Below are 23316 nucleotides of genomic sequence, written 5' to 3' on the forward strand. Positions count from 1 at the left end.
AGTGGCAGATATCGCTAATGTACCTTGGGTTATGGCCATATGGTTGAGACGTCTTAGAGAGAGAGGGGCATACGGACTTCGCAGTAGAGTAAGAGCATATGCAGAGAGAGCTGTGGTGTATGGGTCATCTGCAGAGTATGTGTTACTCTCCAGAAAGCCCTTAGCTTTAGCCACAGCTAGTTTCTCCTTCTGTTAAAAAAAAGATAATGAAGCATTTACTAATTTAACATTTAAGCATGTTACTACCCAATAACCTAACCTAAAACTCCTATCTGACCCAGCACCCGAGTGTTCAAAAGTCTTCAGATTAGTTTGACTTTTAAACAAAAGATGGTTTCCAGTTTAACGAAAATGTAATTAAGACAGAAGAAATGAAAACACTAGGAAAGAATAAAGCAGAACAGAAAACCAAACCTACCCCTGAAATCCCATATATGACATGATTTTTTTTTAAAAACCTAAGCATTTGTTGGTACACGGATATTCAACAGTTCCAGATACATGTTCACATGAATGCTATCCCTGATTTATCATTCATGCTAATCTATGTAGTCCTCTTCTAATCATTAAATCAATTTAAAAGTGGAAGAATTTGGCTTTTGAAGTGAGCTAAGCGATTAATTCCTTTGGCGCCTGCTAACAGAATTAATGAGTTTATTGCTCATAGGTTTGAAGAGGAGGATCAGGAATTAGGTCAAGTCAAATTCCCTTACAGAATTCAAGCACAATGTCCATTTATTTATTCATTAATTTCCTGTAAGTTCTTATCCACTGGGTGCCAGCAAGGAACATACTCTGGATAGGACTCCATCATAGGGACTCCATCCTAGGACACCACACACTCACAGATATGGACACTTTTTGCATGGCCAATCCACCCACACAGGGGAGAACACACCAAACACACCTACACACATTGTCACTTGAGGTAGGGCTAGAACCCACAACTGCAGGAGCTTGGATCTGTGTGACAGTGACTAACAAGACGATCACATCTATGTGAATGAGCTTGGTCGACACATGAATAACATTAGCATTAGGACCTTAGGATCATTGCATAGTTCACCAAACTTGTAATAAAATTTTCAAAAGCACTTTCAAATAAGAAAATGGGAACGTGAGTAGAGCGAACATTTCAAAGGATTCCATGAATTCTGCTAATATTTTGATTTATCATCCATCTTTGCAGTTAATAGGAATACACACAACACATGTCGGCAGTATTTGTCTGAGAAGGCCGTTGAACCAAGTGTCGTTGAGGTAAATTGGGAAGGGTAATAGACTGAATTGTGGACTTGTGTACAGATAGATTCCATAGGAAAAGCTGCTAAAAGACATTGATCTCTTACCTCTGTTGTAATCCCAGTCTCCAAGAGAGCTGTCACCACATACGCTGTTAATGAAATCTTTCCATGGATCCCACCCTTTCAAAGAAATAATCAGGCTACATTTCACCACACTGAAAAGTTCAAATTCATTCATTCATTTATTTGCCATAACTGCTTCATCCTGTTCAGTGTTGTGGTGGGTCCGAAGCCTACTGGATGCAATGGAGAAACACACCCGTGACAGGGTGCCAGTCAACCACATCTCCATCACAACAACTGTGGATGTCCATGCTTGTGTACCTGCAGGTCTTTGTTGAGTATCCTTCCCATAGCAGGGAAGGAACCCTCTTCTTTTTGGTGGCTGATTAGCCAGGTTTTGGCCGCCTGCAGCTCCTCTGGGTCAATGAAGATGAAACCACGAGACTGAGCAAATGACTTCAGCACAAATGCAGTCAACCTGCAAAGGGAAGAGTGAGCATGTCATGGAGATGCTAAGTTCAAATTATCATGTTTTGCAACATAGGTCTTTGTATTAGTAATAACACAAAAATAAATTTAGCTCTGTTCTTAAAAATACTTTCAAACTGATGTATGAAACACAGTTAACGGAAATAGCTTGGTAGAGAACAGGGTATCCAACTGGAATGATACAGTAAATGTGACTATCAATGAATCCAGCAGCTGTTGCATCTGGAAAATCCGGAATGTAATGATACCATATGAAGTATGTTTCTGCATGCCAGCATATCAGTGCAGCATTCCATTCTTTAACAGACAGCTATCCTGGAGTACCCTCTTCTCGAAAAGGCGTCCTGGCTTCACTTCATGACGCAAGTGAGGATGAGCTCAGAGGCACAATGTGAAACAACTTAATGCAATGGTGAGGAGCTCAGTGCAGCAAGTGCTCCCACCTCCATAAGTCATCGCAACCTCTCCCCATTCCAGCACGCAAACCCTGCACCGACTTACTTTAACTGCAACATGGCATGTCATGACAACATTCCTCTGGGAGCCGCCAAGCGATGAGGCAAGCTGCTTTGTCAATGAAGGGAGAGATCAGTAAATAAACACTCTTTTTTTTTCCAGCATACATTTGGGTTGTTACTACAGGAACAAGCCAAACACCCACTCATTAACAAGGGTATGATATCCAGGCCCTGGATGTTATTTCTCCCAAGAGGAGGAGGAACAGAGCTGGAGGAATTTTTATAATGTTAAGTAATACTGTTTCAGCGGCTATAATGGCCTGGCCCATGGGAGAGGCTCTAGGAAGTGTAAACATGACTTAGAGGGCAAGGAAATGAGGAAGACATACCCAGTCTCCTCAGCCCAGGCTGGCTCAGGTCTTACAATCAGTGATTACCTAACCTGAATCATCCAAACACTCAAAGACCTCACAACGCATAGTGAAACATTGTGGATGATGGAATATGAGTGCCTATCTGCATACTGTAGCTTTTTAAGATTAATATACGGCAGCCGCACCTAAACTATATATGCTTTAGTCCTGGTAAATACAGTTTTTAAAAATGACAAGTGGCTTTATACACTGAGGCATGTGCTCAGTATACCAGGTGACACTATAAAAAAACATAAAATTGGCAGAAACCATAATATACGTCTGTTACAGGAATATTGGTATATACACACATATATGGCATGTAGCTTACAACATTTCCAGGGACCACTGGGGGTTATTGGGGTAGTAACATAGGTTACAGGCACATGTGGCTCTCATTGGATCCAGACGCACCAGGTATGTGAATGATGCCAGAGGGCGGGTTTCTAGGTCCTGCAAAGGACGCAAACAACTTTCATGCCCTCCCAAAGGCTAATGTTAATATTCTGCTACACTCCACTAAATGCTTCACGTTCAGACAAGGATTATTTTTCATTAATTGCTCAATCTTAAAGCCAGTTCAAGAGCTGGTTTCCACCAGTGCAGACCAGTACTTAAGAACTTCTGATCAGTATGGCACCAAAACACTAATGCAGACATTAAACAGCATGTTATTATGGTCAATCTTTTAATTAGGAGCTGCAATTTCCTCTCCCATTGCCTGGCAAAAGCTGGGATGTATTAACCTAGGGCTCAGGCTGCTGTTAACCTGGCCTTACATGATGTGTGCTAACGATTAACTCTGGATCGGAAACAAAAGCAAGGTTGTTCACACTTATAAGCACTTTTATTTTTTCTGACGGATTAATAAACTGTTGGTTACAGATTTGTGAAAGGGTTCAACAGTTGCAAAGGGCACCATGCCAGCTGCTTTGAAGGTAGTACCAGGGTAATGCCACAAAGAAAGTTATTTTTGTAAGATTTCTTAATTTTCCTGGTGAGCATATGTCATGTGCGCCAACGGAAAATTGCGCAGGGTGTTTTGCCAGTGTACAGAGGATCAAGAGGCTAATTGCTTCGAACAAGATGTGCCCTACTTTTAGCCTTGTGAATAGCCAAAGTTAATTCTCCTTTCCTGTCCAGGCTCCCACATGTCTGACAGCATAAGGAAAGAGTACTATAGCTAGCAACAGGGGGCTAAAGTCATCAATTCTGAACTATTGGAAGGAATTCCCCAAACTGCATAAATCAGAGGCCAAATGACCGGAGTCAAATAACTGGAGTTGGGTTGCTTATTAGGACTTGTGAGTCTAGTTTTAACAATTCATGCCTCCATAAAAAACTATATTACTGGCTCCATAAAAAAGCATATTGCTGGTATGTGCCTTCAGGCAACACTGAGGGGGTCGCATGCACAGAGAGGGCAAAGTTGTTGAAAGATAACTGCATTTACAAGAACTCTTCATGTTGTAAGATTCACACTTACCACATGCTTCCAGAAGAGTCTCTCTCACCAAAGGCACTATAGGAGCCATCTTGCCTCTTGTATGTTAGCTGTCTCTGATATCCTGTGAGGACATTAAGAGTGTAATGTTATAACAGCTGTAAATCCAAAAAGCATTTTTTTATTATTATTATTTACATATTGTTTTTGTTTGTTATAAGTAGTGCTGGGAGATATGAGCGCAAACCAATATCACGATGAATTATTACGAACAATTATTTTGTTTCTGTATTTTTGACCCTCAAAGTTCAGCGACGAGTCTTGTGCTGTAAATATGCTCCAGTATTAAAGCTGGGATATTTTTTCTAATGTCGCTGGGAGCTTGTTCCTCTCTTTGAGCACTGTATTTGGTGTGTGATTGTGCTTTGGTCTCAGCGTTTACATTTGACCTATTTTTGTTCAGTGTCGTCTTATAGACAAAACACAGCATATCCCTACCACTGATGCTGTGTTTTTCTTTGGTATGAGCTGCTCGAGGGGCAGAATCACATAACTACAGATTGGTAGCGTGGTTTTAAAGGGACGGTACATGAACACACAGTGGGGACACAACAGAATAAAAATAAGTGATATAGACAAGATTATGTTGATTAGAAGTTCTGAATGTCGATTTCGATTAATTTTTGGATTAATTGCCCAGCCCTAGTTATAAGTCTGGACAGGTATTATTTTTTTAGGTTGAATGTCAATGTGGTATTTAATTAAGTCAGTCATTTTAGTTTGATCTGAAATGCACTGTTCTGGAGAATCCGACTGAGTCAGAATTGGTTATGATGGAAGCAGACACCTTATGTGTTTAAGGTATCCTCTATTAATTACATAACATTTTTTACAAATTCACTGCCTGAGGCTTGAGTCATTTACAGTTGTTTTCAAATGAAGCCTTTTATGTCAGGTGTATTTTTTTTTTATCTTTTCTTTGGCACAAGCATATTAGACAAGGATGAACATTACCCATCATGACCTTTGATGCCATCAACATAAAGATATTTGATATATTTGTTTGCATCAGTTCACATTAAACCACATATAAAGAATTGGTTTTTAAAATATTGCAGAAATTTAGAAAAACTGTTAAACTCGCACAACAATACCCTGTAACAAGTAGTCTGTGGCTTCTGCCTCCACATCTGGGCTGAGCTGACCAGTTTTCTGCAGATACTTGAGCACAAAGACATTTGGAGCAAAATGGATCATGTTTTGCTCTCCACAACCAAAGGGCAGCCGGAGGAGTTTGTCCAGATTATTGAGGGTAGGACCCATGACATCACCTGAGACATAATCAGGGACATAAAAAAACAACAACAACAAAAAAAAACAATTTTGCATATCACTGGGTTTAAAGGATTTCTTCAACAAAAAATTTAATTCTCCATTTTTTTACTTACTCCAGATGTACTTAACTTGTCAAGATAAGTTTGATGTCCAAATTTTAGCTGTAAAAATACTGTAATTGTTTTATTTGTACTTTTTTGTTCAAGCAATGAAACAAATTACAGATTTCAGGCTTTACTGTCTTTTTAAAAAGTGTCCCAACTATTCTGGCAATGGGGTTTGTATATTTGGGTGACTATTCAGTTCCAGTGTTTGTTAGCAATATTAGAGTAGCTACAGATCTAAACAAAAAAGCAAAATCTGGACTCCAAATATGTCTTGGTTGATTGAGTAAATCTGGGATAAAAGAAAATTCATTTCATTTGATATTTCTCTAAACAATTTAATTAACACCTTGTTACTCAAATATTAATAATAATAATCTACCAAACTATTAGGCGGATTTTTATTTTGGTGGATTTCTATGCAAATTATAGTGCAAAATTTCTATAAATTTTGTGTGTTTAACTATTGAATATTGCGTAAAACAAATGTGTCAAAATGCTTAAACAAGCCAAATTTTATGTTTATTTTCTCCCAATGTCTTAAAATAAGCAAATAATCATTAACTGTCCATTGAAATGTGCAGATGTATTTCCTTTGCAAAGGATGTGTACATTCACATTCATGTAAACCAACTGCTGTAAATGTACAGAACATTAACTGTTGGAAATATGTTTGGACCACAATTGCTGACCCATACTAGGAACTAAACCTTACCAATCATGGATGCTGTGGCCCTTTCTGAACCTGGCACCACATTGTGTGGAACTCCCAGTGTGAAGGCCTCATTGTGGTTCTCATCTACATCTTCTTTGCGCCATATCTTGAACTCTCCCACTGAGCCCCAACCAGTGGAGAAGCCAATGTACTGTACCTGAGCTGGGGGGGGCCCAGCCCACTGAAGAATCAGAGACTCAGCGGATGGCTCTAGGCCATAGCCCACCTATCAGAGAGGAGCTGATATCACCATGACAACATAGAAAACAAATGGGCCCAAGCAGGAACTGGTTTTGTATTAATTTTAATTGTTTCTGGCACCATTTGCATTTTCACATCAGCTACTTCCTGAAAAAATAAACAGCCAATTCATTCCTGCCGTGTTAGATACATGCATTGACTCATTGAGCAAATATGACTCTAGTTTAATTAAATAAAAATACACCAGAAGTCAGTTAAATCTTCAGATCTTCAGATAAACTCAGCATTTTACTAGATGTGGACTCTAATGAAATGGGATAGCCAAGCCTGGAAAAAAATGTATTCTCTTCACATTGAATTTTTAGCTATATTTGTTCCCCTGGAATCTGCCTGAAATTGTGGCTGTATTAAATTTAAGCCAGCTTAAGGTGGAACCAGTCTCACCTCGATAGGTAACTGTGGTCACAGGGTAAAACAACAGTTTACTTTAAATGTTTCTCACAGTGGGCAGTGTGTGTCCATTATTAGATATGAACCCTGGTTGTCAGTTAGAGCAAGGCACTAGTCATGGGTCAATAAGTCCCACATTGACATCAGTTAAACATTCATGACCTCACAAAAATGTACTCTTAACAACAGCCAGTCCACCAGCACATTCTAAATACAGTAGAAATCAAAGTAAAGAACCGAGTTGTCCCTAAAGTTCAAATGAAAGTGATGTAAGTGAAGTGTATTTCATCATTTTTAAATATTATATATCACAGTAAATAAAACGTAAATATGACATTTAAAACTGTGATAAAAACTGGAAAACACTTTGGGATACTTCACAGTAATTGGGCTTAACCCAGCACATGGTACCAATTTTCTCGAATGATCTGACAATCCCTATTCATGTGACAACATTGCAAGAAGGTGAGCTGCCCAAAGTGACTGGAACCCTGTGACAGAAGGCTTTTTAGATGTGATTTCTAGAATATTCAACTTTAAAATGACATTGATTCACTTTAATTGCTTGTGAATTCAACGCTGAACATGCAAGTTTCTGTCTTAGCATACAGCGGCTTGCTGCTTCAGTGAATTCAAACTGAACGTTCGTGCCGCTCTAAGCAAGTCTCTCATTAAAAGCCTAGACTAAGCTTTGCTGATGAACATGCTGTCTGAACGGAGAAGGACTGGTCCAAACTTTGATGAACAGTTTAATTATGTCAGATGTCCATTATGTTCAGGGTTTGGAGGCAGCCACAGTCTGAAAATTAGAGGAGCGTGGTTGTGACCGTGCATAGTGTATTTGCAATTTTGCAAAATGCAAGTTGCTCTCTAAGTTTGAACACTACCATACTGTTTTAAACTGAGTATGCACAACTTGTCATCAACACACTTTCTAAGGCTATGTTTGGCCTATTCATTCCTCCCTCTATCCATTCGTCTACTATCAATCACCACCAAATATCCATGATTAAATCTACTAGCTTAAAATCAACACAAGCCAAATACCCTGCTTTTACTATTTGTCTGTTCAGAAAAAATGTCCTACCTGCACCCCATCTTCCTTCCAGCTGATCCAAAAGCTACGAAACTCATCCCAGGACATTATGCCTGGTGTGGGAACACTGGTCACAGGTTCACCCATCTTCCCCACTGAAATCCAAGAACGAGAATTTTGCCTGCCACCAAGCACCACCTCCACCATTTCAGTGCTGTCGTGGGCCGTGGGCGCTAGAGCGATGTGGGCATCGTTGTGGGTCTTTACTGACACTTGTATGTGTGTGACTTTGGATGGCTTCTTCACATACTGGTATTCATATTTATTTGGTGTGGTGATATGAATACGTTCTGCAATAAAATGTAGAAACAAAAATATAGTTCTAGCAGCATGTTTGAACATTAGTACAAAATATACTAGATGAGATTACTAGAATATTTATGTGCTAATTACATAGTGAGCTGTGTTTTGTTAATTGTCTGTGTAGGCAGCTATGTATGTAACATTTTATTTCAAATCAAACATTTTAAAAAGCATCACTAGTTACACACGGATTAAATAAGCAGTCCTTTCCACCTCCTGTTAAAAATATGCTTAAATAATAATACTGTAACTAAACTAAGCTCAAGCTAAATGTTTTGCACACACCTTGACTAGTAGGAAAAAGCCTGAGCTGACAGTCTAGCTTGGTTGCTACTCTATGAGTTCCCCAACTCTTCGTCCAAACACCACTAACCCCTAACTCCACTAAAATGAACCTAAAGAAAATGGCATTTGGTGGTGCTAAATGCATGCAGCTCATTAAGTACTGATTTACAGTTTATATCTACATCAAACAACAAGCTTATGCACCGAAGGATTGTCATTTGTTTGAATGTTGCAAATGGTGTATTAGGTGTGTATAATAAAAGAGGCTGGCTTACCATTTGGACAGAAGAAGACGCTGTATGTGTACTCTCTAGGCAGACCTTCAGGCTATAGAAATAAAACAGATAAAACAAACATTTTTTATGACACACTTTTACCAAATAATTTCTTCGCCTAATGATACATATGGATTTTATGATACCTAATGATATGATACTGAATGAAGATACACTGCATTGTTTTCCTGTCAATCAAACCCGGCATCTTAGTTCAGATAGATAGTGTGTGTGTGTGTGTGTGTGTGTGTGGTATTCTTACAATAGAGCACTGAATTCTGTTTATTAAAATGAACCATTTTGCAAACTCCAGAGATATCTGTGGTTTAGGGCCAGACTGGACACCACTGCTAAATAAGTGTGACCTTTGAGCCCTCATATAGCACTTCCACATCATGCGACTGTGATAAATATATACATAATTCTGCTACATAAGGAGAAAGGCCACATTTTTTTTCTGTGAAATCTATTTTGGTTATTTTAGCAAGACAATGCCAGGTCTCTTTCTGTATGTAGTAGAAAAGCATGACTTCACAGATACAGAGTGTGTTTTTTTGATTGGCCTGTCTGTAGTCCAGACCCATCTCTTATGGCACATCATGAACAAAAAGAATGAGTAGGGGAAGTTAAGCAAGTACTTGATCTGAGACACAGGGAAGGATTTCTAAATACATTAACTAGCCAGATTAAGTGTGGTCTAGCCAACCTACATCTCTAGGAGAATGGGTGATATCTGCAATAAGGTAACATCAAAAAATAAGAAACGAGTACACTTTGTACCTCTACCAGCACACTCCTGCGCACATAGTCCACACCTGCAGGGCTCCTGCGCTCCTCTTGCTCCTCACCTGCTTTGCTTGTTTTACCAGGCTGCAGACCCTCAGAGCAGCAGCTTGGGTCACTGTACGCAACAGCACGAGCTGTCACCAAAACAAATGACCAAAAATTCCATCATCACATCCCAAATTATATTACAATTACAAATTACATTAGCAGGGTATACTCCCGAGACAATAGTTTAATCTCTATTAACAAACTCATGTAAAGAAAAAAACGAGACTCTTTCAAGCAACTTCAGTTACATACTGTATACGGATAAAAGGGGCATGAAAATACAATTATTGTACCACAAAATAGTGCCATTACGCTATTCAAAAAACCTGCTTATCTTCATCAACCATGATTGTGAGTGATGTGTGTGTGAAAGGTGTGTGAAATACACACACATGGGTCTGCTGCAAGATGGCCATATGCCAACACCGTCTCTTTGTGTGTGTGTATTGAAAGGGAATGACCAGGGCTCATGGAGACTAGGACAGAGCCATGGGGGGCTCATTTACCAGCACTGACCCGCAAATTCATCCACATGCCACTGTGAACCACGAAGCCGGCCTCCCTTATCCAGCCCTCCCAATGGCCACCAGCTTTGTCCCGAGAATGTACTTTTCTCGGCTATTGTTTGTTGCCCTCAAATGAACCTGGGGTCATTTTCCAGCAGGGGCCATTACATAAAAACCATGGCATGAATGCACTCTGAAAGAATGTGTAATGCGCCTTCTAAATAAAAGATTGAAAATTGAGAAATATAAGGATTAGGAATTTGTCAGCAACAGTATTCGCATGTGTGACCAGAATATGAACATAGTAAAATTGTACATCTTTTGTCTTTTGACTTTTTTGGGGGCAAAATATTTATGTTGTTTGTAGTGCATTTGAATCTCAAAAATGTTTTGTTTTTGTTCTGATCTAATTACTATACCATGGGTGAGACTAGTAATATCACATGTTGATGTTTAACAGATCTGTGTTCAAGCTCACAGAATTAATCTTTGGAGAAACTTGCTCACTTGTACCTAGAAAGATGCTTAGAAAGGTGCAGTCTGTCATTTCGAAACATTGCTCCTCTTACTCTGCTAGTTTTGCTATGATAGAGGGGTCAACCCTGGGTCACCCACAGTGGGGGTGATGCCAGAGACTCATGCTAGGCACTGAAATGATCCTGCTCTAGCTACAATCTGAAGACATGAGACTGGCAAAGGTTTGATTTGATTAGACTAATAAACAATAAAGGATCACACTTGAAGAATTTGTTACAAACCACATTATGGTATTATATGGAAGCATAAAGACAGTATAATCATAAGAGTACAGCAAATACTGTATCAGCCAGGGACAGATGTTTAGATTTTATCAATATTTCAAACTGGTATTTACTAAGTAATGCTAAAAACATGTGGGCTACATAACTAAAAATAGCCTTACTATTGTACTCCACACCTCAGATTCAGCTAATTAACCACTGCGTTGGAAAATGCAAGGTTCTGACCTGTGATGTTTGCAGTAACTAGCTGAGTAAACGACAGTACGATGAAAGTAGGGGCTGCCTCTCCTGAGGCCACACACTTCTTGCGGGTCAAATGATGCTTCCCTGGGTGACCCACAAACTTGATCCCTTTGGGGACAGAGACCTTCACATGAACCTGCGATGAACAATCACCAATGAGGGAAGTCAGGATTCTCCATATAACAGAATATGTTATGAAATAAACTCTCGGCACACAAACATGCATCCTTTCTCCAGTCATTCACTCTCAGTTTCTAGTACTTCTTTAGCATGACTTCCTAAAGGCTCATAAAGGATTTTGTGGGATTGGAGATGCATTACTCATTTTCCATGCTATCTGAGTAATGGCCTCCCATAATCCCATAGGAAAGGTGCCTTTGCAGTGAAATACATGCACACCAGTCATTTTCGTTGCTCTGTATCTTTGCGCCATAGTACATAAATAACAGACTAAAAACAAGAAAACATATGTAGTCTACTCCAAATGGAGCCAATGTTTGCTTGCATAAGAGAATACTCAATATATGTGCGTGTCAAATTAAATTTTAGTGGAAGTCCGTCAAAAATATTTCACCTTAGTGTTCCAAAAGTAGTTCATCATATTAAGTGTACACCAAATTACAAGGCTATTGTAGCTTACAAGGAATGGGAATATACCAGTATCATCTGAACTATACAGCACCTCTCAAATGTTGTGATGTAATATTAAGTTACATAATCTCAAACAGATTTGACACTGTATCTATATAAACAAAAACAGATAAGATTAATGCTTCAATAAGGCTATTAATCCTGTTTTATTTATACAGCATACTTTTGTATATTTTGTACATTTATAAAAAAAGGTGAAACTTGTGCAGCGGATTTCACTTTCATTATCTAAATAATAAGTGACATTTTCTGATATTGTTCTCATAAAACCATATTACTGGCTTTTTTGGCATATTTTGCATTTATAAATGATCTGATTTTAGATTAGAAAGCTCTGTCTCACCTCTGCGCAGCTCGGGAGGTAGTTGTATACAGTTAGAGGGACTTTGGTCTGTTCGCCACGGATCACACTGTACGGCAGGGTGAAGTCAATGAAGAAAGGCTTGAATGTGCGCAGTTCTGCGGGCTGCGCCAGGCCCAGCCCCTTTTCCTCAGAAAGGCCGATCGCTTCTGAAACCCAGGTAGTGATGGAATCTGGTACATCCAATTGCAACACAGCTTCTCCTGTTTCATTGCTGTCAGGAGTAGAAGTAAATGATAATATTAGCTTATATTAGCTTGTATCTGCTTATATAAATTGCTACATATGACAGAACCAGGCAGAATGTGAAAGACAAACATGCTTTCATCAGGATGAGGTTCCACTCATACTTCCAAAGCAACAGTGAGGGACTTGGTCAATGCTCAGGTCCCTTATAATAACCTATGTAAACTACCCATGTACTTTCATCATTCCTAGACTGCTAATAATACTAATGAAATATAAAAGATATAAAATAGACAATATATTGCATTGAAACAAAGAATGCACATAATATCCTTATGTAATGGACTGACAAGACATTAGGCAATCTACGCTCAAGCTATCAGTGCTGGACAGAGACAACAGAGCTCTCTGGTACCTGATATTAAGGCATTGCCATATCCATGTCTCAGGGAAAAAAGTGCGTCTATGCCTGATTGCCCTGAAAAAAACAAACAAAATATTCAAGTGAGATAAACCATGGGCTAAATACAAAAGACAGGTTTGTAGGTTATGGACATAAACAAGTGAAACTGTGATTTCTTCAGCTTATTGGGCTTCACCGTGACAAAGGTGCATTCATGAGAGCGGCAGTCCAGCAGGGTTTGGAGACTCCCCTGTGCCTGAAAATACCTAATAAACCTGGAAACTTAGCAATGCACTAAACCTGGAATGTTTAAAAATTTAAATCACAGTTGAAAGCTCATGTGAGTGACACTTAAGAGTGTGCTGGTTGTGAGTACCGAGTTGTTGAGTGGGAAGGCATAGCTGCTTGGGTAGAGGTGTGAGGCTGGAAGGCAGGCATGGCCTCATCTGTGTACATGCTTCCTGTCTGCCTATGATTCAGTCTCACAATATCGGTCATCACCACCAAGCCTGTTTCCTGCAACACACAAACACATAACCAGCACTTCTTCAAGATATTTCACTTTTTTCACAGCACAGACTGAGAAGGCTAATGTCTTAGTATTAGAAGCATTCAAAAAAGACTCCAGATCAACTGCAGGAATCATTTGCACAGGACACACACAGAACACATTTGCATCAATATTTTGTAACATTCAATTCTGTTTGCATTTTCTAAAATCCTCTTGCGAGTGTAGACTCTAAATAATAATTTTTAATGCAGACAGGTATGTCTAAAATGGCTTTAGGACCATCGTGAGGAAAAATCTTTTGTCAAGCCAAACATTCTTTATCATTAATTTGATTCATGTAATACCTTGGCAGCTGCTCTGTGTACAGGTCCTGTCAGTAAGATATAAACCCAACAAGCATGAATGATATGCTCAGTCCCCAATACGGTCTAAGTTCTGGCAAAGCACTTTTCAAAATGCATTTTAGGTGTTCAAATAAATTTCTAGGAATGTAGTCTTATTATTTAATTAATTCATTCATTCACTGTCTGTAACCGGTTCAGGGTAGCGGTGTGTCTGGAGCCCATACGGGGCCCACCAGTCCCTCTCAGGGAGACACACACTCACACATTCGGACACTTTTGAGTAGCCAACGTGTGTTTATGGACTGTGGGAGGAAACCGGAGCACCCGGAGGAAACCCACGCGGACACAGGGAGAACACACCAGACAGTCACCCGGAGCAAGACTTGAACCCACAACCTTCAAAACCCTGGAGCTGTGTGACTGCGACACTACCTGCTACGCCACTGTGCCACATAGGAACAGCGCACATCCCTGACCAGGAATCAAGCCTAGGCCACAGCAGTGACAGCACCGAATCCTAGCCACTAGACCACCAGGGACTCTTTAGTCTTATTAATTTTAAGTTGAATTAATATAAAACAATGCTTAATCCAATGTACCAGTAGATGCAACAGCCTACAATAATAATAATCAAAGTTCATCATCATCATCATCTATTCCGCTTAATGCATTCAGGGTAGTGGTATAATCAAACTAGTTTTGCTGATTTAATTTGACTTGAGGGGGAACTGTGGTATCATTCTCTGGATTAAAGATTCCCACTTTCCCAGTAAATGTGTTTATTTTGGTTAATAAAGCCATTAGTGAATACTATTTTTGCAAGTCAGTCACAGGAAACTGAAAAGCATTAATTGGCAAATAAAGCAACTGCCACTGAAATACCAGACAGTTTCTGATTATAAATGTGAAATGTTTGAATATACATCCTCTGAGCATTAACATAAATCTTACCCTAATTCATTTAGTGCTGTAGACTAATGACATTTTTTGTCACACCTTATGAGCATCGTAATGTATGTATTTTCTGCAAAAAAAATGCTGACAGTGAACTCACGGTGAAAGCGAAGCGCGCATCCTTGGTGATATCCCAGTGCCATGGGAACACTGAAGAGCGCCTTCGGCGTAAAGACAAACCGGGCCACCAAAAATGTCCATCATCTTTGTGTACGCCAAAAGCATCTGATACATCAAAATCAGCAAGTTCCTTGAACACCTGAAAAACACCAATCCCCAATCAAGACCTAATTGTCACTAATACTATTTCCAGAAAAGTTGGGATACTGTGCGAAATGTAATTTAAAAAAATGTAAACACAATATTTAATTGAAGATTGTACACGGATAAAATTTCTCGGTTTAAACTGGAATACTTTGTACTGGCCTTTGTAACATTTTCAATTAAATACATGAATTAAATGATTAGCAAATGATTACATTACTTTTTTTTATTTACATTTTGCTGTGTCCCATATTTCTGGAAACAGACTTTGTAAAGGATGTAGACAGCCCTGGGAGTAGTTTATGAGGGAAAAATATACTTAAACCAAACCTTTTCAGGGGTGAGCTGGAAGCCAGGTTTGAGGAGGTACATACTCTTGTCTACAGTGGATACACACACACATGAACCTTTCTGCCCTCTCACATGCAGACTGACCAGACCGCCTGGCATCGACTCATTGGTGGACAGAGAGACTGATACCTAGAGGACAACAATGACCAAAATGATCAGCTGTGTCAGAATTAACTTGGAGGAGAATGGGGTTCCCAACCTCGTACCTACATTGGTGCAGAGTTAGGTTCTAATCAGATCATATAAATGATCCAACCTACCAAGCACTTTAGTAGCATTTGACTATTAGTTTTGACTCTTAGATTTGAACTAATCTTTGATTCCAAGAGTAGTGTGCAGCACCTGAGAAGTGCTGCCTGTGAACCAGACACAGAAAAAAAACAAAAAAGAAAGACGGATCATTATTATGAGAATAAAGAGACAGACCGGATTCTCAAAGCGAGGCAGCACAGGGATTTGCAGGCTGTCAGTCACCCCTTCTCCATTCTCACGCACGTAGTAGACTAGTAGGCGGCTGAAGGGCGCCATGGCAGCAATAACAGGAAAGCGCAGCAGAGATACACAGCTGTCTGACTCGTCCTGTGTTGAGGCTTCTGCTGAACCTGGAACAGGAGCCCACGGATGCAAAATCAGAGGGAGAACACTCCATCAGCCAATGCACATTGCAAAGATGCAGCTTTATCTACTTATATACATTTTACATTCTACCCATCTTAGACATGTTTCTTTAAAATGTGGACAATGAGAGGAAACCAGAGACAACCCATGCAGACACAGGGAGAACACACTGAACTTCTCCCAGATAGTCACCAGAGGTGGGGTTTGAACCCACAACCCCTGGACCCTGGAGCTGCGTGAAAGTGACACTACTCAAGGACTAACCATGTGGTTTACATTTTGTCCAGTACACATATTTACATCTGTTGAGTGTATACATTTCTTGCTCATACTAACACAAAATACATGATCAGATTTTCCGAGTGTGTATCCCATGTATTTCTGGTTCCTCTAAAAATAAATAATGCAACTTTGTGCGTTTATTTAATATTATAAAGACAAACAAAATGCAACTCACAAAAAAGGAGCTTTTTGAATGCTCATTAACAAATTAAACTTTTTGTATGTCACTTGTAATTATGATACACTTTATTGTATGGTGGAACAATAATGTTTTAAATCCAACAAAGTAAATATCTGCATAAATTATGGAGTGGATGTTGATACTTTATCATAATGGCATTCTGGGCAGAGAATAAAAATGCCAAATCCATACACAAGAAATTCAAAAAAGTGTTAGAGAACGTTAAAAAAACGTCCAAATTAAAGCCTCAACGTCAGTCAAATTCCCTTGTTTCAATACTAACCAGAGTCTAGTGGAGGCTGAGGAGTGGTCCGAATGTTCTTGTCAAAGGTGACTGCTGCCCTTTTGCTGCGCTGGGCAGTGTTGTTCAGATGCCTGTAACCCGACTGGACAATATTGCCACGCGAGGTGATCTCATAGTGCAGAGTGAAGTTGCAGGGGCAGGTGGACTTCAGCATAAGCTCTGCTTCCTGTCCAATCTACATGAATATTTTGGTCATGAAATCAGAGAAAAACAGCACTGCTATTAATTTAGCAATATTAATTTCACTTCATTTTAGCCAAACTAGGTTTATGAAAAAATGGCTTTATTAATGAGTTATATGCAAGAAAAGGGAAGGCTTTGTTGAGGAAATATAGGGATATGATGAGGCTTTGTCTCAAGGTCTTACTATGAGTGGAGCAATTGGGCTCTGGAGCTGGATGTGACATTTGCTGGGAGAATACCAGCTGCTGATGGACAAATAGCTAGGCAGATACTGATCCCCTGCTGGTTTTCCATCTATAGCTATTACTTTGGTCTGCAAACAAAAAAAGGTATGTACCATCACATGTTCAGTAATGAGCAAATATAAAATTAATATTCAACATCATAATCAGTTTCAGCACCCCCCAGCCCCATTTTTATTCTCATTAAATAAATCTCTGTGAATGAGAACGTCTCTATCTTCTACAGGACTATTTTTTTCATGCTTCAAGCCAAATTTGCTGCAGGACATTCCTTTGTCTCTGGTCATCATGACCCTTCACTGACCTCTAGCCAGACATACTGGGCAGCAGTAGGGATGGAAGGGATCTCAAAAGCTGCCTCGCCATTCTGCGAGGTTAGCTCACTGATGAAAACATTGTCCTTTGGAGTGAGTTCAGCCTTAACACGGACTTGGACACCATTCGCAGGGCTCCCATCTGGATACATTACCTCAATCTAGGTGCACAGAAAAAAAAGACTGAAAGTTTAACGTTAAAAATCCTCATATCAAAATTCTGTGAATCAGCAAAACAAGTATAAAACTCAGCAGGTTCTCATAGCTGAGCATGAGGTGTCTCCCTAATGTTCCAAAGGATAAAGTGCTTTGGGTGAATAGAAAAGTGCGATATCATGCATATATTCAAATTAAGCTTAAAACATAGTCCGTTTTGGATCAAACTTTTTACAAATGGCCATCAGTTCACAGAAACATTATAAAGAGTGTGGTTAACGCACCTATTTCTTATTTCATCCTACACTATATTTTGACAATGGCAGTCAATTACATAATATATTAGTCTTAAAGTCTCCATAACAAACAGCCTTTTAAAGCCTGTTATAAAGTAATAACAAATGACTGTGATAAAATATGTTTTCAGGATTATTTGATTCAGGCTTAATATAAGACATTTTCAAAAGTGGATCATTTTATAATAACAATGGTGTGCATAAAACTGCTAACTGCTCATGCATCTCACCTTCCCCTTATAGGGCAAACCAGGTTTGAACTGCTTGCGTGTATCCTTGGAATACTTGATGTCTATGAGCTGCTTATGGACAGGTGTAGAATCATCAAACATAGACTGCCGTCCCCCATCCACACTGTCCACTGACACCCACATGTTTACTGTGCCCCGGAAGTGATCAGTGACATCCACTGGCATCATGTCTTTCACGCAAAGGCTGAAAGTAGCTGAGCCTTTGATCTAAATGAACAGAGCAGGAAATAAGGTAAAAGAAAAAAATAGATGTTTACGTACTTTCAAATATTTACTTGCATCGCAAAACATAGCATTTTTTCAGTGTTCAGTGTGTGTACATTTATTTTTTATTTAAATGCATACAATTCCCACATAAATAAATTATAATTTTATATTAAAACTATTGCCAAAATATTCAACTGAAAGACAAAATACTGTTGATGAAACATAATGAGTCATGTTAAAATTCTAAACAACAGAATACAATAATGCATGTTCATCATGCAGCTCAAGAGGAGTCTAATTCTTGAACAAAACTTGGGACTCTCCAGTAAAAATGTACATGTACAATGTTCTTTTTCCCTCTTGCTTACCTCCATTGTCTTCACCACAGGATGACCAACTTCATGTCTGTAGTAACCAACCCCATTTACTGTCATGTTCACGGTTAACTTGCCTGTCACTGGTTTTCCAAACGTGTACCTAATGGAGAGGTTTTTGTAAACATGAAATTCTGATATATTCATTTATTCATTCATTCAATTCACTCACCTGGCCTTTACAGTGGCATGTTCACATCTGTTGAGGTCACGTATGTAGGGAGGGGGCTCCACAATCAGCTCAAACCTGGGTGTTACTGAGGCAGATGAGGATGAAGAACAGAGGTGGAAAGAAAAGAGCAAATTCTATATTAGCATAAAGTAATCCAATTTAAACTCTTACACATTGACAGTAGTAAGGACTTACTGCCTTCTTATTGAACACCAAGGTTACAAAACCTCCACCTTTCTCAGAACCTACCATATTTCTGAACTTCAAAAGACTTGTTGTAGGTGTGGCCTTGCACCTCAACAAAAACAAGCCACTCGCCAAAAACTGGTTGCTCCGATAGAGGGAAACTCATCTTCACAATGCCTAAGAACAGACAATAAAGCACAGTTAAACTGACAAACAAGCCATTCAAATATTTTATATAAATATAATATATTTTAATAATAATAATATAATATATATTTTATATAAATATATATATGGCATTAGTTTCCTCTGTAATTATCCATTCCCATTCATGGTCTGCATTATGGGATCATTCCAGAGAAAACATGTACAATCTTTATCTAACTGATCCCTGACAGATATTTATGAATATTGTTGTAAACACCTCATAAGCCAGAAATGACATTCATATAAACATATTAAAATAAAACTGTCATTAAAGCATTTATTTTGTTTATTTGGCAGTTTTTTTGTCAATTTAAATCTGTGTTATCTCTGCTGCCAACTCTGGACAAGCAACTAAACTGAAACTAGAAAATCGAAATGGACAGAAATCACTGATATACAATATTTTATTAGAAGGGCTAAACTCAAGCCTTTTATTAAAGCCTATTTGACTCTACAAAATAGTAACATTATTACAGTACTTTATTGTATTACACTTACACATACAGATACATTCAAAATCTTTGTGGTTAGTTTTCAGTGACAGTCAGTCTAAAATATTTTTAAAAAACAGACAAAGGCTATGTTGCCTGATGGTTGGTAAGTTCCCAATATAACTTCCTTCACCGTGTGACATTATTGCAGGGAAACAGCATGTTTATGAAGAGTTCCTCAGAGGATATAAAATGTGATAAATCAACTAAAGGGTGCTGAAAGTTTTATTCCATTAAATTGACTTTATTAGAGTATAAAATGAATATGAGTTAAAGAGGTTTAAATGGACTTTCTATTCACATATTTACTTTTTTATTTGCTTTTTCCATTCCACCTTAAATAGCGCAGTCAGTGCCAGAATGTTAACGGAACGGAAAATACAAATCAAAAGCCAACTTCAGCTTCACCTTGAGACTGATATTTATTAGCCCAAGAGGTTGAAAAACAGTCATGTAAAAATAAATAGTTACTGTTTCTAGTAAATAAAACAGGGATGAGGAAATAAATTATTCAGGGAACATGTAATAGCAAGTAAATGTAGATTATATTTCCTTTAAATGCCAAGTGTTTATATGAATATATACAGTAAATCTCATTAAAAAGGAAGGTGTCTTACCACAACAAATGGGCCTAAGGTCTTTCCACTGGATCATTCGAGATCCTCTTGGGTCCTGGGCACAAAAATATATATGCATTACTCAAGCCATCTACCAAGAACCATCTCTGCAATTATTTAGTTTGTATGGAAAACTAGAGGCCACTTTACACATCTAAAAAAAGGTTGCTGAAAATCAGACTTAAGTAAACTAACTAAGTCCCGTGTTGCCTTCAATAAACTAACCTTGCCCTCATTCAAAGAGTTAGGACAGTGGGAGCTGTCAGTCACCGCTAAACTACACAGACCCCCTGACTGCTTCTTCCCCAAGCAAAGGCTGGCCGGCTGCAGCAGTAGACTAACACAAACTTTGTATACTTAGCAAACATTTATCTGCTGTGCCCCCCTCCCCCCAGCCGTTTACACAGCTTCTAGAGGAATGTTCTGGAGGCGGACAACCGTGTTTGGGCCCAAAGAGGCTTCAAAGGCTGGGCAGCATGTGGGATGGAAGTGACGGCTAAGCCTGAAGGGGCAGGAGGCTGTGGCCTGGGCAAAGTCTTCTCTCTTTCATCTCATCCCATCGCGTATATGCGTCTATGTTGGAGTCAGAACATGAACTACGAGCCTGTTATCAAACATCACTGCCCTGTAATCTTGGGCATGCTGGGAAAATAAAGCCAAAAAGTGCATCATGCTTCCATGGTGGTCCCAACCGCATCACGTCTACTCACCACAATGTAAGCTTCAATCTGTAAAAAAAAGAAAAAAGAAAGAGGCAAAAGGATGGCACACATTAGACTAAGTGCACATGGCAAACGATGCCCTCTCACCCTCCCTTTCCTTCTGCTCCAACAATCCAGCATCTGTGTGAAGTATAGTTGGCCTTCGGCAGTAGCTGAGTGTCTGTGGCTTTGGTTGCGAATGAAGGCACTATCTGTCCTGAGATGTGCTTAGTTTGGAGACGCTTCAGGAAAAAGCTGTTGACTCCATGCTGTCGGCAGTAAATACTGTAATTACTCTGTATTAGCGTATGTGTATGTGCATGCATTTGTATGAGGCAGAGACTGATAAAGAACTGAAAAATTATTGTTTCTCCCTGTCCTGAAACCCATTAATATCTATGTCTGATGGGAGGCAAGTTACTGTAGATCATCATCATCAAGGTCAACTATCAATGAATAGGTAGGAGATTATTATACCTTGTCATTGGAAGGTCTCAGGTCTGGCGTGATGGAATACACGTTGATAAGCACTAGTACAGAGAGCACAGATAATAAGAACAGAAATCATTTACCCCCAGATATTTAACAGACAATCCATATTTAATAACTGTAATTACCTAATTTATACAATCACCTCATTTATAAAATTCAGGCTTATTATAAAACACTACTTCTACAATGTTCTAAAACATATTATATTTGGGATAATAAAGTTTTTGTGCAAATTTGACAATGCACTGAATTATAATTTAATCAATAACTATACTATGAAATTATCATTAATTATCATCCCACACAGTCAGGGTGAGGATAGAGACCTTTGTGTCGAGGTTTGTAGATGGGCTTGTCTGTCTGAATGAAGACTGCTGTGCCCTTGCTGTCAATGGTCACTGTAGTGTGGTTATGGAAGATGTAGCCTCCCTCAGTGAGGTGCCGGTTCCCCCACACTTTGAGAACAGCCTGGCCCCGCATGTCTGATGGTATCTGAACAAATTACAATGACTGCTACACTAACCAATTAATATAGCATTATTGGTTACACTGTTGATCATTTTTGCAAGAAATAACAAGTCACAGTGACTTCTGAACTTACCTTCAGCTTGATAGTGCCTTTATCTGGAAAGAAACAGAAAGCAACACTCAATTTGAATTGAAATATACGCTCAGAAAGTAATCCATCTAGCTATTTAACACAGCTTTACTGGTGAAAGTTATTGTTCATTGTTCGTTAGGTAATAAATCTGGGGTCAATTTTAATAAGGTACACAGGGGTACATTGTACAGTGCTATATCATGCTTAGAGTACAATGGGACAACTCATGTTCCTTTGAGACATTTTCATGTTAGACAATACCTCTCATAATATCCTGTTGTAGTAACACAAAAAAACTATTAGTGAAAATAATTTTGCTTAACATTTTATAAATTGTGCTTCATTAAATCCATTTAATGTACTCATTTTATAGACCAATGTATACATGCATCTGGCCAGTGTTATTTGAATGCTGATGGTGTACTCAGAAAACATACTGTGATGCACGGATTACAAATTCATGTCAAGAATGTAAAATCCCATCCCAGATTTGTTTCAACTGCCTAGATACCTCTAAGACTGGTTTCAGCTGTTTAGAGAATAAAGGCAGTTGGAAATTTTGGATATGACTTCAACTATTATCTTTTACCTTTGTCAACTCTGTTGCAATATCATTTATAATGAGAAGTCTATATAAATATAGTCATATGGCTCATCTCTACTCTGTAATTGTAGGTCTGATAACGCTGAGGTCTGATTACTAATTTAAGTAATTAAAGATAATAGAACCAGTTGCAAAGCACCACACTAAGTATTAATTTCTAGAATTGGATTTTGTGAAGATATTTAACGTTTAGGCCATGGCCATTCTAGCAGAATGCTTACCCAGGATGCTGCCATGGCTGTGTGCCACTGTCTCACCCTTAACACTCAACTGCACCTGCACCCGCGTCTCTTCCACTGTGTTAAAGAGGGTGATGCTTACCGCCTCCTCCACTCCAGCACGGAAAATGGATGGAGCAGCAATCAGGTAGCCCCTGAACATCATAAGACACACAATTTTATGTGACAGATATATAAACAAATGGGCATACTTTCTCTTTCCCTCGTTTTTTTTTTTTCATTAATACACTCACTAATACATATAAAGGTGTACAGCTGCCAAAAATGGTAAAACTTGTTTGAACATTAAAATGATTTAATGCAAAATCATTGTAGAGTTTGTTACAAGGCCTTTGTTGCTGTTGTTTCCAACAA

The 23316-nt window shown here is 38.8% G+C and overlaps 1 protein-coding gene across 1 annotated transcript in view; it reads right to left on the reverse strand.

Annotated features, from left to right (window-relative positions):
• cpamd8 (C3 and PZP like alpha-2-macroglobulin domain containing 8) overlaps positions 1-23316 on the reverse strand; it is a 42775-nt gene that overhangs the window by 17022 nt on the left and 2437 nt on the right. Inside the window, exons 2-30 of the mRNA XM_066647644.1 lie at positions 22945-23096; positions 22120-22142; positions 21845-22010; positions 21504-21556; positions 21036-21053; positions 20326-20380; positions 19074-19187; positions 18825-18909; positions 18647-18755; positions 18051-18278; positions 17359-17529; positions 16997-17125; positions 16609-16804; positions 15671-15846; positions 15224-15373; positions 14730-14888; positions 13197-13336; positions 12833-12895; positions 12214-12445; positions 11202-11355; positions 9656-9795; positions 8876-8927; positions 8004-8302; positions 6266-6491; positions 5266-5442; positions 4154-4235; positions 1629-1785; positions 1350-1424; positions 24-189 (exon numbers count right to left, since the gene is read on the reverse strand). Coding sequence (XP_066503741.1) covers positions 24-189; positions 1350-1424; positions 1629-1785; positions 4154-4235; positions 5266-5442; positions 6266-6491; positions 8004-8302; positions 8876-8927; positions 9656-9795; positions 11202-11355; positions 12214-12445; positions 12833-12895; positions 13197-13336; positions 14730-14888; positions 15224-15373; positions 15671-15846; positions 16609-16804; positions 16997-17125; positions 17359-17529; positions 18051-18278; positions 18647-18755; positions 18825-18909; positions 19074-19187; positions 20326-20380; positions 21036-21053; positions 21504-21556; positions 21845-22010; positions 22120-22142; positions 22945-23096 — 3947 coding nt within the window. The remainder of the gene's footprint in view (positions 1-23; positions 190-1349; positions 1425-1628; positions 1786-4153; positions 4236-5265; positions 5443-6265; positions 6492-8003; positions 8303-8875; positions 8928-9655; positions 9796-11201; positions 11356-12213; positions 12446-12832; positions 12896-13196; positions 13337-14729; positions 14889-15223; positions 15374-15670; positions 15847-16608; positions 16805-16996; positions 17126-17358; positions 17530-18050; positions 18279-18646; positions 18756-18824; positions 18910-19073; positions 19188-20325; positions 20381-21035; positions 21054-21503; positions 21557-21844; positions 22011-22119; positions 22143-22944; positions 23097-23316) is intronic.

The sequence above is a fragment of the Hoplias malabaricus genome, chromosome 16 (genome assembly GCF_029633855.1).
Source record: "Hoplias malabaricus isolate fHopMal1 chromosome 16, fHopMal1.hap1, whole genome shotgun sequence".
NCBI classification, from domain to species: Eukaryota; Metazoa; Chordata; class Actinopteri; order Characiformes; family Erythrinidae; genus Hoplias; species Hoplias malabaricus.